The 13941-nt window shown below is 41.9% G+C and overlaps 1 protein-coding gene across 1 annotated transcript; it reads right to left on the bottom strand.

Moving 5' to 3' along the window:
• Positions 1-6937: 6937 nt before the first annotated feature.
• Positions 6938-13498, bottom strand: NR2C2AP (nuclear receptor 2C2 associated protein). The gene is made up of 4 exons (XM_087954382.1): positions 13361-13498; positions 9100-9239; positions 7754-7844; positions 6938-7244 (listed from the first exon to the last, which is right to left on the bottom strand). Exons 2-4 carry the CDS (start codon positions 9138-9140, stop codon positions 7041-7043), a joined length of 336 nt encoding a protein of 111 aa, XP_087810508.1. The 5' UTR covers positions 9141-9239; positions 13361-13498; the 3' UTR covers positions 6938-7040.
• Positions 13499-13941: the final 443 nt, after the last annotated feature.

The raw sequence follows: 13941 nt of genomic DNA, 5'->3' as shown, positions 1-13941 counted from the left end.
CCATTGCCAGTTTAAGAGATATCATGGTCTAAGTCAGGGGTGTGAAACTTAATTTCACTGAGGGCCACATCAGGGCTGTGCATCGGGGGCATCAGGAGGGTGAGTGGGTGTGGCTGGCGTGGGCATGGCCAGCTCAACATCACTCGTTTTCGGCCGCAATGCCTCCTGCAGCCCTCTGCCAGTGAAAATGGAGCCCCCAGAGGGCTGCAGGAGGCATTGCGGCCGAAAACGAGCTCCCTTTTCGCTGGCAGAGGGAGGCACCGTGGGCTGTTCCTGTTAGGTATAACATTGATACCAAATATGGTTTGGGTGAATAAATATATAAAACTTAGATATCATGGTTTAAGTGCTTATCACTTTAAGCACAATGCAGCAGGCAATTAGCCGATTAAGGGTGCGGTTAGAAGTTACAATATAAGGAAGCATTAGAAGCTGGAAAGCTTACTGACTGTAACTGTGTGCTGCTGCGGCTGTTACTGTGTGCTACTGCGACTAACTGAGATTACTGACTGTGAGTGCCTGTGACTGAACTGTTATTGTTTGCTACTGTTTGCTGAATATCCAGCGTTTGTTTCTCTGGAGAGTGAAACCGGAGGAGGAGAAGATATCTTTATCGGCTGATAAAGATATTGCAAGGACTCTTAACTTGGACTATACTAGTGAGTCTTACTGGATGGAAATACTGTGAATGACTTAATGGACTGAATGACAATGCTTAAACTCTAACTGGATTAAAAACTATTTAAACTACAAACAGTGTTTGTGTTCAGTGTGTGTATACTCTGGGGCCCTTCCGCTCTCCTTGGCTTCCTGGCTTGACTACTGCTGCAATACTCTTCTAGGGGTTAATCCCCAAAACCCTAACATTGGTTATGGGCCCAGCAGCATAGTCTAACTAACCAGGATATAGCAGAGAGTTGGTGTGAGTTGCACATTACTGTAAAAACAAACTGTTTTAATTAGTTTAAAATAGTCAAAATATTCTGAAGAGTAATGGCACAAGTAAATTTGTCACAACTGTCCATGATATCCAGGCTGGATGGAACAAACTATGTTTCATGGTCAATGAAATGTAGTTTACTTCACGCAGAGAAGGTTTGTGGGACATTATAGCAAACCCACCAGATGTGAGTAGCTGGGATCCTGCTAATGATGATGATAAAGAAAAGTTACAAGACTTTAAATTGAAGAATGAGCAGGCTTTATGCATCATAGACTGACTTCTGTGATCAGCAGCTTGTCCATATTCGTGGAGGAAGAAAATGCTGCAAACTGCTGGGAGAACCTCAGGAAGATTTATGTTCGGGACAGTGTAGGAGCACATATAAATCTTACACGAAGCTTTTTCAACGCATCTTCAGAGGAATGGAGATATGTTAGTTCATTTAAACTGTATGAAGAGCATTTTTCAAGAATTGCAAGAAAAAGAGCTTATATTTAATGAACTGCAACAAGTCTACATAATATTATCTTCATTAGATCAAAGCTATGATGACTATGTGACTTCGTTAGAGGTATTGCCAAAAGAAAGCCTCTCATTAACCGAGATTACAGGCAGGCTACTAGAAGAAGCCAGAAGAAGGCGTGAGCGTGACGAGCTGAGAGAAGATAAGAAAGAAGAGAAATTATCTTCAAAGCTTGAAAGAAACCAGCAAAGCAAAGTAAAGCACCCGGAAGAAGAGAATTTATCTTCGACGGCATACACAATTAAAAATGTTTTAATTGTGGAGGTAGAGGACATTTGGCAAGATTCTGCAAAAGAGAAAAAGCCAGAAGATAAAAAGCCAAAGAAAGCATTTGAACTAGCCACGCTTAGCAACTCTGATGTGAAGAATAATTTATGGGTGGTTGACAGTGGCGCATCCCACTGCATCACAAGAGATAAGACAAAATTTATAAAAATGTCTACAAGTTCTCAACATATATCTCTTGCCAATGGCTGGAACCTGAAAGCTTAAAGGTCAAGGTTTTGCACGTTGTCCGTACATAAACCAGGATATAAAAATGTTGTATGTACCGCAACTAAAGTTTAATTTGCTTTCAGTAAGGGTATTAGATAAATTAGGTTATGTAATTACTTTTAAGGATAATAATTGCATAATTGAAAAAGATAACAAAAGGGTAACTGCAGCTTTAAATGGAACATTATATGTCTTAGATCAGGGGTCCCCAACCGCCGGTCCGCGGACCGGTACCGGGCCATGGGAACAAGCCTTTAGCCGCTGGTTGTTAGGCGCCGCCATCTTTTGGTAAAAAGCGCTTCTGGTGAGCTTTTCCGGGTAAGCTCACCGGAAGCGCTGTTTCGTCATAAAAGATGGAGTATGCTAGTGGCAAGTGAGCTTTTCCGGTAGAAAGCCATTTCTACCCGAAAAGCTCACCAGAAGCGCTATGCCGCTATTTTTTTATGATTTAAACAGCGCTCCGTGACGTCACCGGAAGCGCCTTTTCGCTGCATAAAGATGGCGGCGCCCAGTTGACGCTTGCACTGGCCGGGCGCGCCCAGCTGATGTCGGAACCGGGCAGCGGTCGAAAAGGTTGGGGATCCCTGTCTTAGATAATAGTAAGAAAGGGAGGCTCATACTGTATTTAATAATATAAAGCCTCATGAAGAATGTATCCATTTATTGCATAGGCGTTTGGGGCATGTAAATTTTAAAATGCTAAAACGAACAGTTGAGTTATCTAGAAGGAATAAGGTTAAAACCTTGTGATAAATATTTGCGTTGTAATGTTTGCTGTGAAGATAAGAGCAAAGTATTGCCTGCAAAATAGGCTAAATGGTTTCAAAACAAAAGAACCTTTAGAAGTAGTATTTGCAGACATAATAGGTCCAAAGAAACCCAGTATGGGGGTGCTAGATATATACTGAGCATTATGGACCATTATTCTAGATATGGGTTTGCTATTTAATGAAAAGCAAAACTGAAACATATCAACATTTTTTTCAATTGGCTTAGATTTGCTGGAAAGAAAGTCTAAACGGCAACTGATAACCCTGGTGACAGATAATGGCACGGAATTTATTAATAACAAATTCCAGAACAGACTTAAGGTATCTGGAATAGAGCATAAGAAGTCTGCTCCATACAGGCCAGAACATAACGCTTTTATTGAAAGGAGAGGCCAAACACTAAAGGCAATGGTTAGAACAATGTTAAATGATTCTGGGTTACCTGATTCTTTGTGGGGGGAGGCTACAATGTGTGCTAATAACATATTGAACAACGTTGTTAATACAACAACAGGTGAAATACCATTTACCAGATGGCATGGCAGGAAACCTGATCTAAGTTACCTGCACACATTTGGTGCACCAGCATGGGTGCATATTCCTGCACAACTCAGAAAAAAAGGGCAACATAGAGCTAAAAGATTTTTCTTCGTTGGTTATCAGGCAAACCATAGGGCATATAGATTTTGGGAAAAAGGCACATCTAAAGTGTTATGTAGTGCTAGTGCCCAATTTCTAGAACATGAAGGATGGGAGAAATTAGAACAGGATGCCAATAAAGATGTAATTATTGAATCCTATAGAAATCCCATTAGTTATCCCTGTAACTTTAAAAATAAAGTAAAGAGACAAATACAGGATGAAATAGTGCCCATAAAGGAAGAAACAGATTCAATAGCTGAACAGGATGAGGAAGATGAACAGGTAGTAGTTCAACAAAGTCCTCCTGTAAGCCCTGTAATTCCCAGAAGAACTACACGTATATCTAGACCGCCTGATAGGTACCAGGCTAACACAGTGTGCCAGATTAATCAAGTTCCTAATTCTGTTGAAGAAATTAAAAAGTATCCTAATAAGGAAAAAGAAAGATGGTATGCAGCAATGAATAAGGAACTGAATTCATTAAGTGATATGAAGGTGTATGAAAATGCCAAATTACCTGTAGGAAAGAAATCCATTGGCTGCAAATGGATATTTAAGGTAAAAATAGATAAAGATGGTAATTTAATCCATAAGGCAAGGTTAGTAGCCCAAGGTTTTAGGCAGAATGCTAATGACTATGATGAGGTGTTTGCACCTAGTCTTAAGGCAGCAACCTTGAGGGCAGCTTTAGTGTGGGCAGCTAGTAAAAACTATATAGTTAACCATCTAGATGTGGAAACTGCTTACTTGCACGCCCCATTAAAACATATTATTTATATGAAAAACCTGTTGGTATTAAAAGTGAAAATAAGGATAATAATGATTGTTGGTTGTTAAAGAAAAGCCTCTATGGTCTAAAACAATCAGGCTATGAATGGAACCAGTATATTGTAAAGGAACTAGACAATATAGGATTTAAAGCTGGTTTAGCCGATCCATGTCTGTTTAAGAGGGAGACAAATGGGAAAGTATCATTATTATTACTATTCACAGATGATATTGCTTTGATAACTGAAACTTAATGATGAAGCAAATAAAATAATAGCATCATTAGGAAAGAGAATAAAGATCAAGCAATTAGGGGAGATAAAGAAGTATCTCGGTTTGAATATAAAGAAAACACGGAAAGGTTTTAAGATATCTCAGGAAGATAAGATAAGCAAATTGTTAAAAGATTACAAGATGGAGCTTTGTAAGCCGGCTAAGACTCCAATGAGTCAGGAGTTTAGCAACACTGATGAACAAAGCCCTGAGTTTGATAAGGTGATTTATCAATCTTTAATTGGTAGTTTGAGTTATATTAGTAATTGGTCTAGACCAGATATATCGTACTGCGTGAATCAGTTGGCTAGATTCAATTCTGCACCATGTGAAAGACACTGGATTGCAGCTAAGAGGATATTAAGATATCTTAAAAAGACAATGAATTATTCATTGTATTTAGAACCAAAGGGTGATTTAATTCTAAGTGCATATGCAGATGCTAGCTTTGCATCAGAAAGAGACACTAGAAAGTCGACTTCAGGAACAGCCATAATGCTGGGTAAGACATTAATAGGCTGGAAGTCAATAAGACAACAGCATATAAGTTTGTCTACTATGGAGGCAGAATTCTCCTGTTTATCATTGTTATGTACAGAATTAATAATGTATAAACAAATGTTAATTGATATAGGTATAACAGTAGATTATCCTATAATTATACATGAAGATAATCAGGCAGCAATTCAAATGGCCAGCACAAATATTGGAGTAAAAACAAGCAGCAAGCATACAGATCTAAGATACCTAAACGTGAGACAATCTGTAAGAAGTAAGATGATTCAGCTAGAGTACTGTATGTCGGAGGACAATTTAGCTGATAATTTTACTAAAGCCCAAGGTGCCAGTAAGCACCAGGAGAGTTGTGAAAAATATGGGATTAGATTGTAAGGTATTATATATTTATTTCACCCAAAAGGGGAGTATGTTAGGTATAACATTGATACCAAATATGGTTTGGGTGAATAAATATATAAAACTTAGATATCATGGTTTAAGTGCTTATCACTTTAAGCACAATGCAGCAGGCAATTAGCCGATTAAGGGTGCGGTTAGAAGTTACAATATAAGGAAGCATTAGAAGCTGGAAAGCTTACTGACTGTAACTGTGTGCTGCTGCGGCTGTTACTGTGTGCTACTGCGACTAACTGAGATTACTGACTGTGAGTGCCTGTGACTGAACTGTTATTGTTTGCTACTGTTTGCTGAATATCCAGCGTTTGTTTCTCTGGAGGAGTGAAACCGGAGGAGGGAGAAGATATCTTGTATCGCCTAAAAAAAAAAAAAAAAAAATCTTAATTAAACTAAAAAAAAAAATTTAAAGAAAAAAAAAAAAAAAAAAAAAAAAAAAAAAAAAAAAAAAAAAAAAAAAAAAAAAAAAAAAAAAAAAAAAAAAAAAAAAAAAAATTTTTTTTTTTTTTGGTTGTTTTACTCTGGCCCCCCCCCCTCCCTTTCCGCCTCCCTGCTTTACTATCACTGTAATTATGTGTTAAAAAGAAAACCACCAAACCCCCCCCGCTTCCCTAGCTTGGAAGCCATTTTTTCTTTGAGGCTTCTGGGCTGCCACATTCAGCGTCTGGGAATTTGAGAGGGGGGATTTCAAGGAGTGGTGGAAGATTAGCCACAACAACATTCCTTTCTCAGAAAGTCAAGGCCATGTCACCTTGCACTGGGGAGTGACTGGGCGTAGTCTCCAGTTGGAACGAAGTGAGGATTGGACAGTGTGATGGACAGCTGGTTGCAGGGGTTGGATTTTGGGTTTTCTTGGGGTTAGGGAAAACCCAGAACTCTCAGATTCGGGTGTTCCCCAGATGTGCCAATATGACATCTCTAATAAAGTGGATCTTTGGGAAGACGATATTCTCGGAGTCTCGTTCTTTGGAGGTTGTTACTTGGAATCCTGACACCTTCGCGGTTTCCAGAGAAGCCCCATGGGCCAGATCTAAGCACCGGCCCGCATGCCTTGAGCTTGATACCCCTGATTTAAGTAAACATATCAAAGCAAGGCACCAAGGGACCTCTCTGGTCTCCAACCTGGCCAATATCTTAAGGCCGTGATGGAGAACCTATGGCATGCGTGCTACAGGTGGCACGCAGATCCATTTGTGTGGGCACGTGAGCCCCAGCCAAACTTACCTGCATTGCGCATGCACGCATCTCACAGCTGATTTTCAGCCCAGTTGAGGCCTTTTTCGCCCTCCCGGAGGCTCAAGGGAAGCCAGAAATACCAGAAGTGCCCGTTTTCCGCCTCCGGAGAGCCTCTGGAGCCTGAGGTCGTTTTCCCCCTTCCGGGGGCTCAAGAGAAGCCTCTGCAGCCTTTGGAGGCCAAAAAACAGGCCCGTTTCGGCACTTCCGGTAAGCTGGGAAGTGCGCGTATGCACAGTGCAGGTAAGGGGGGGGGTGTTGTGCACACATGCACAGGGGGGAGCGGGGCGCATTGCATTGTGGGTGCCGACATGCGCGCGCTATCTTCCCACAGAAGTGGTACCTATTTATCTACTCGCATTTGCATGCTTTCAAATTGCAAGGAGCTGAGGGAAGTAATAGGAGCTCACCCCGTTGTGCAGCGCTCAGGTCTCAAACCCAGCCTCAGTTTTGCTGCTTAACGCCATCACATTAAATGCATTTAAATATTTAAAATACACACACACACACCTCTGTTTCTCAGATAGAAAAAGACTGAGCAAGGGCATGCATTTTTAACTGTGGGTGAGTTTTTTTTACCTTGCAGAATGAATTTTCGGCTTGCAAAGCCCCCCTGGAACTGAATCTGAATTTGAGATGCCTGGACAGTCTGAGGAAATTCCATTGTCAGCCACTGGATGGCACCCTAATATAGCAAAAAGAGGAGATCACCAGCTTAAGATAAATTCAAATAAATAGAAAAATACAGAAGGGCAAATATTATGAAAATAAAAAGATTTCTGTCCAAGATTTCTCTCTCTCTCTCCCTCCCTCCCTCCTCCCTCTCTCTTACCCCCTCCCTCCCACACAATAGCAGCTGCACCAGTCTAATGTAGTGTTTTTCAACCTTGGCAACCTAAGGTGTGTGGACTCCAACTCCCAGAATTCCCCAGTTTTTCCCCCTCCAGCAATTCCCCAATTTGGGCCAGTCCCTCACTCACACATCAGCCCATCTCACAGGAGGGTTGTTGTAGGGAAAATGAGAGGTGAGGAATATTAGGTATGTTCACCACCTTGAGTAAGTTATACAAAATAATAAAGGTGGGATAAAAAAAAAAACAAGCATTGGCCCAGCTCGCAAATGAGTTGTAAGGTTCATAAGAAATGTTGGTGAATGATCCAGGCAAAAGTAGGATGTTACTTATAAGACGTCACCTGGTCTGAGTTCCAACTAGTTTCCTCATTTCTGTCAAACATGTACTTCTTTCCAAATTGCTTCACCTCTCGGTTGAGAACAGAGCTCACCCTAATAAGAATGCAGAAAATAACAAGGAAGAGTGAAGGAGAGTTTCTTTTCCAAATTTCAGCATAAAAGCTAACCAGGAGCAGAGAAATTTTGCACTTTTAATTACAGAATAAGACAACTGGAAGGGACCCTGAAGGTCTTCTAGTCCAACACCCTGCTCAAGCAGGAAACCCTATTCTCGTGATGGCATGCCACAGGTGGCACGCAAAGCCATTTGTGCTGCCATGCAAGCTTCAGGCAAACTTACTTCACTGCACACGTGCATGCCTTACAGCTGATTTTCAGCCGGTTTGAGGCCTTTTTCAGCCTCCCAGAGGCTTGAGAAAGGCTTCTGCAGGCTTCTGCAAGTTTTGTAGGCCGAAAACTAGCCCCGTTTCGTCACTTCCGGTATTTTCAGAGAAACAGGAAGTGACAAAACAGGGCTAGATTTTGGCCTACAAAGCTTGTAGAAGCCTGCAGAAGCCTTCCCCAAGCCTTTGGGAGGCAGAAAAAGGCCTCAAACTGGCCGATAATCAGCTGTGAGGCGCAGTGCAGGTAAGGGGGTGGTGGGGATTGCGCGCGCATGCGTAGGGGACGTAGGGGGGCGTGCATTGCCTTCTGGGTGCTGGCATTGAGCGCAAGCGTGCAAGCGTGTGCACAATTTTTGGCACAGGAGCCCAAAAAGGTTAGCCGCCACTACCCTATATCATTTCAGACAAATGGTTGTCCAATCTCTTCTTGAAAACCTCCAGCAATGCAGCACCCAAAACTTCTAGAGGCAAGCCATTCCGCTGATTAATAGTTCTGAGAGGGAATTTCTCCATACAGATAGTCCTCGACTTACAACAGTTTGTTTAGTGACCATTTGCAGTTCCAACAGCATCGAAAAAAGTGACTTATGACCATTTTTACACACTTGGATGACTGCTACAGCATAGTCACATGATCAGATGCTTGGCAACTGGTTCTCATTTATGGCGGTTGCAGTGTCCCGGGGTCATGTGATCAGCTTTTGCGACCTTCTGATTGACAAAGTCAATGGGAAAGCCAGGTTGACTGAACAACTGCGTTACTCAACTTAATAACTGCAGAGAGAAAGGTTGTAAAATGAGGCAAAACTCACTTAACAACTGTTTTGCTTAGCAACAGGATTTTTGGGTTCAATTGTGGTTGTAAGTCAAGGACTACCTGTCATTCTAGGTTGGATCTCTCTTTGATAAGATTTCATCTGTTGTTCTTGGTCCTTTCAAAAATGAAGATCCAAAGATACACTCACCTGCTTATGGTTTCAGAGCAAATTAGGGAAGCTACAGCCATGTCTTTTGTTTCCGGTCAGATAAAACAGAGGTCAGCCGATGCCAAATAGAACAGTATGCGCGCACATTCGTGTGTTCTTCCAATGACCGTAGTCGATTACTTTGATTAAAGAAGAATCAGAACAGAATGAATTAGGGATCAGTCTTATCAGAGGATTCTTAGAACTAACACACATTTAGATATTCAACACTGTAGATCTATGCTTCTCACCTTTGGCAGCTTTGAAGATGAGTGGACTTCAATTCCCAGAATTCCCCAGCTGGCTGCGGAATTCTGGGAGTTGAAGTCAACCCATCTTCAAGTTGCCAAGGTTGAGTAACATTGCTCTAGACCAGGGGTGTAAAACTCGCAGCATCAAGCCGGCACCACGTGACATATTGCGTCTTTTTTCCCTTTCGCTAAACCAGAGGTGGGCGTGGCCAGCATGACACATCTGCCCAGCGGGCTGTGAGTTTGACACCCCTACTCTAGACTACTTATATAGCTCCTCTCTATTCTGGCCTTCCAAATTAAGTCCAAATCCTGCCTGCTGGATTTGATTGGTCATACTATGAATTTATAATCCATTGACTCCACATTTGAACTGACTATGGTTGATCATTTATTGACTTTTAACTTTGTTAGCTGCCCAGGGTTGCTGTAGTGAAATGAACCTAAATGGATCAAAATAAAGTTAAAAATAAAGTTACACTCAAACAGGGAACCACAATTAAGTGAACAATGCTTTTAAGGTAGAAACTGGACTAAGGATGAGTTATCGTGTAATTATTAGAACCATAGTTTAAACATGTTGACTTCTTTCAAGATTTAACAACAAACCCTCAATGAGTTCAAACCTATAACTGGATGTTTATTCAAGCAATAGAGGATTAGAATCGAGTTGGAAGGGACCTTGGAGGTCTTCTAGTCCAACCCTCTGCTCAGGCTGGAAAACCCTATACAATTTCAGAAAAATGGCTGTCCAATCTCTTCTTAAAAACTTTCACTGTTGGAGCATCCACAACATTTGGAGGCAAGTTGTTCCACTGATGGATTGTTCTGTCAGAAATTTCTCCTGAGTTTTAGGTTGCTTCTCTCCTTGACTAGTTTCCATCCGTTGCTTCTTGTCCTGCCTTCAGGTGCTTTGGAGAATAGTTTGACTCCCTCTTCTTTGGGGCAGCCCCTGAGATATGGGAACACTGCTATCATGTCATCCCAGTCCTTCTTTTCATCAGACTAGATATACCCAGTTCCAACAACTGTTCCTTATATATTTTAGCCTCCAGTCCCCTAATCATCTCTGTTGCTCTTCTCTGCAATCTTTCTAAAGTTTCAACATCTTTTTTTACATTGTGGCGACCAAAACTGGATGCAGTATTCCAAGTATGGCCTCACCATTAAGCAGATTTTAATGTTACATTTGGGATAATTGTCATTTTTATAGATGTATTAACTGTAATTCTAGACCTACTATGTGATCTAGTAATTAAGGCACCAAAACAGAAACTGGGAGATTGTGAGTTCTAGTTCTGCCTTTGGCATAAAAGCTGACTGGGTGACTTTGGACTAGGCCAGTGATGGCTAACCTTTTCAGCTTGGTGTGCCGAAAATCGGGAAAAAGTGTAGCCTTCCTCGGGTCGTGTGTCACTTCAAGAAATATCAATAATTTGGTTTATGACGGACTGGGCTGGGGTGATCACACAGGGTTGTGAAACTCGTTTCCCTGGTCTCAGGGCTGCAGGTGCAGGATGTGGGGATCGGAAGGCCACCTTACAGGGCTGTGAACCTCATGGATCTCCTTTCCTCCTGTAGCGTTCCTGAGGTAATGAAACTGACAAACCTCAGTTTATGGCGGTTAAAACTGGTTCTCTGCTGCAAAGATCTCGCGGCAGCGGTGACACCACGCCTCCACGCAACAAGCAGGGAGCAGGGATTGGAGCAGAGCACAGGCAGCCTCTAAATGTGCAGGTTTTCCCCACACCAACAGGCGTGTCAGTCAAAGTGCCTCGGCGTGTCACGAGTGACGCGCGTGTCATAGGTTAGCCATCACTGGACTAGGCACTCTCAGCCCTATCCACCTCACAGGGTTGTTGTTGTGGGGAAAATAGAAGGATGAAGGAATATTAGCTTAATAGGCTGCCTTGAGTTTTTATAAAAATAATAAAGGCAAGACACAATAAGTAAATAAATACATGAATAAAATTAATTGAAGCCATTAGAGAGCAATAGAAAGAAGGACCCATGCTGGGCTCACTGAAGGATGAACTATTCAAAGTATAGCGCAAACAGAACTATCAACAATAACAATAAAAACAACTTGATTTTATCTGTAGAATTATATCAGGTTTTTATTTTAACTGCTGGTTTCCCCATTTTCTCTCAGTTCTATTTTTTTTAAAGTCACCCTACTTAAAGATTATTTGCAACACAATGTGTCCTAGAATATTGTTACAGTAATTCAAAGAGTATTTTAATTAAAGTAGTTAAAAAGAGTCAAATTCCACAGGGTCTCAGATAACAGATAATCAGAGTTGGAAGGGTCATCTAGTCCAACCCCCTGCCCAAGCAGGAGACCCTACACCATTTCTGACAAATGGCAGTCCAATCTCTTCTTGAAAGTCTCAAGTGATGACATGTGAACTCACACGTGGTTATAGATAGTTTACTGAATTAAATCAAAAGTAACTGGGTTTATACATCCTGGTAAGCTCTAAACCAGGCTTGTCCAACACGCGGCCCACGGCCGCATGCGGCCCAGGTCGCCTCGTAATGCGGCCCAACGCCCACCCCAACCTTCATGAAAGATCCAGCGAGGAAGAGGAGGAGAGGCAGGCGCGAGGCGGGCGAGGCGAGCAACAGAAAAGGCGGGCAGCCGCAGCCCAAAAGTCCCGCCCCGCCACCTCCTGCTATTGCCGCCACCGCTGCTGCTGCTTCTGCCCCGCCACCGCTGCCGCCGCCGCTGCATTTGCAGGAGGAGAGGTAGGCGTGAGGCGGGCGAGCTTTCTTCCCCCTCCCCCCACCCCGCAAAATTTGGCCGGAAAATTAATAAAAATAAATAATTTGCAGGAGGAGAGGTACCAAACCAAATTTTCATCTTCTAATGTGGCCCAGGGTAGGTGAAAGGTTGGACACCCCTGCTCTAAACCATGGTGTACAAAGCTGCAGCAGCTGCTCTTATACAACACACTAATGCCAGCATCAAACTAATCATCATTAGAAGAATATCTGGGCCTCACCAATAATGCAGGCTCTTCATTTTCTATAGTTTCTGTTCTCTATATGTCTGAACTTCAGTTCCCAGAATTCCCCATCTAGCACAACCAACTCTCTGCTAAGGATTCTGGGAATTGAAGTTCCACACATATGCCTAGAATGCCTAGGTCAGGGGTCTTCAAACTTGATAGCTTTAAGACTTATGGATTTCAACTCCCAGAATTCCTCCTCCAGTCATATTAGCTCAGGAATTCTGGGAGTTGAAGTCCACAAATCTTAAACTTGCCAAGTTTAAAGAGCATTGGTCTAGGTAGAGAAAGACGTATTTTAAATCTCTTGATTTCTGAAGACACCCACCTATTATATTTAGCCTTACAATTAAGCTATGGTTAAAAACATTGATTTTTAATTAGGCTTTAAACTGAATTAACATTTTAATTAAAAGATTAACACTTTAATGGCTAAACATCTATAAACATTAGGTTTTAACATTAGTACAATCTCATTGTACACATGTTGTGCATTGACAATAAAGGATTATTAGTATTAGTGTTATTAAGTATGATGAGTCACAATCTTGACCAAATTTTACTCCCAGGAAATCTTTTCCCCCTCTGTCAAGCTATGTTTTCCAGGAGACCTGCTTTAACTTACTTAATTAGTTTCTAAGCTATCTTTGAAGATAAAAAAATCGTCCTAGTACAGTTAGTCCTGAACTTACAACCACAACTGAACTCAAAATTTATGTTGTTCAGTGAGAAATTTTTTAAATGAGTTTTAACCCATTTTACGACTTTTCTCACATTTGTTAAGTGCAGGAGGTCTTCAAACTTGACAGCTTTAAGACTTGCGGACTTCAACTCCCAGAATTCCTCCTCCAGTCATGTGAGCTCAGGAATTCTGGGAGTTGAAGTCTGCAAGTCTTAAACTTGCCAAGTTTGGAGACCTCTGGACTAAGCAATTGCATGCACAAAAGGCAAAAGAGCAGGGGCCAGGGAAAACGTTGGCAACCGGCTTTTCCTACTGACCTGCAAATTTGGCAGAGCGAAGCAGACACCGATACACCCCCTTTTCTATGTATATTTCTTATTCTCTCCCATTCAGGCAGAAGAAAAAAGCCACAGAAGCAGGAACAGAAGCAAAGAGCAGCAGAAATTCGCCTCGTGCCAGTCACACTTCCGGTTTCCTGCAGCCCTGGAAAATCTTAAAGAGACACGACCGAAAAAGACCTGCCAATAAATACATAAATTGTAATCCAAAATTTGCATCACGCCTCTTCCTCCACTAGGTGGCGGTAGCAGCGCAGCGGAGAGAAAATCAGGACAGGATATTAAAAACGGAATTAACAGAGTTGGAAGGGCTCTTGTAGGCCATCTAGTCCAACCCCCTGCCCAAGCAAAGAGATCCTGACAGAGGGCAGTCCAGCCTCTTCTTAGGTAGCAGTTAACAACCATGCAAAATTGCAGAATAAATTTCCAGGAGGTTTAAAGGAAAAGCTCAACCTTGTTAGGCAGTGAGATTCTTTTTTTTTTTTTTTTGCAAAAGGAGAAAAATTACACAAAGTAACAGTAATAGTACAGGTAGTCCTCAACTTATGACCATGATTAAA

This window comes from Notechis scutatus, chromosome 1 (assembly GCF_049901735.1).
Source record: "Notechis scutatus isolate UNSWTSFEM ecotype Mainland chromosome 1, rNotScu1.2, whole genome shotgun sequence".
Lineage (NCBI taxonomy): Eukaryota > Metazoa > Chordata > Lepidosauria > Squamata > Elapidae > Notechis > Notechis scutatus.
This window is presented reverse-complemented; position numbering and strand designations above follow the sequence as displayed.

Bases quoted from the DNA above. Each gene is read 5' to 3' on its own strand.
- NR2C2AP (XM_087954382.1), bottom strand. From the start codon at position 9,140: ATGGCTGTAGCTTCCCTAATTTGCTCTGAAACCATAAGCAG. The intron at 7,845-9,099 runs GTGAGTGTATCT...CATTCTTATTAG, and splicing joins TGCTCTGAAACCATAAGCAG to GGTGAGCTCTGTTCTCAACC. The intron at 7,245-7,753 runs GTGACGTCTTAT...TTGCTATATTAG, and splicing joins CTAGTTGGAACTCAGACCAG to GGTGCCATCCAGTGGCTGAC.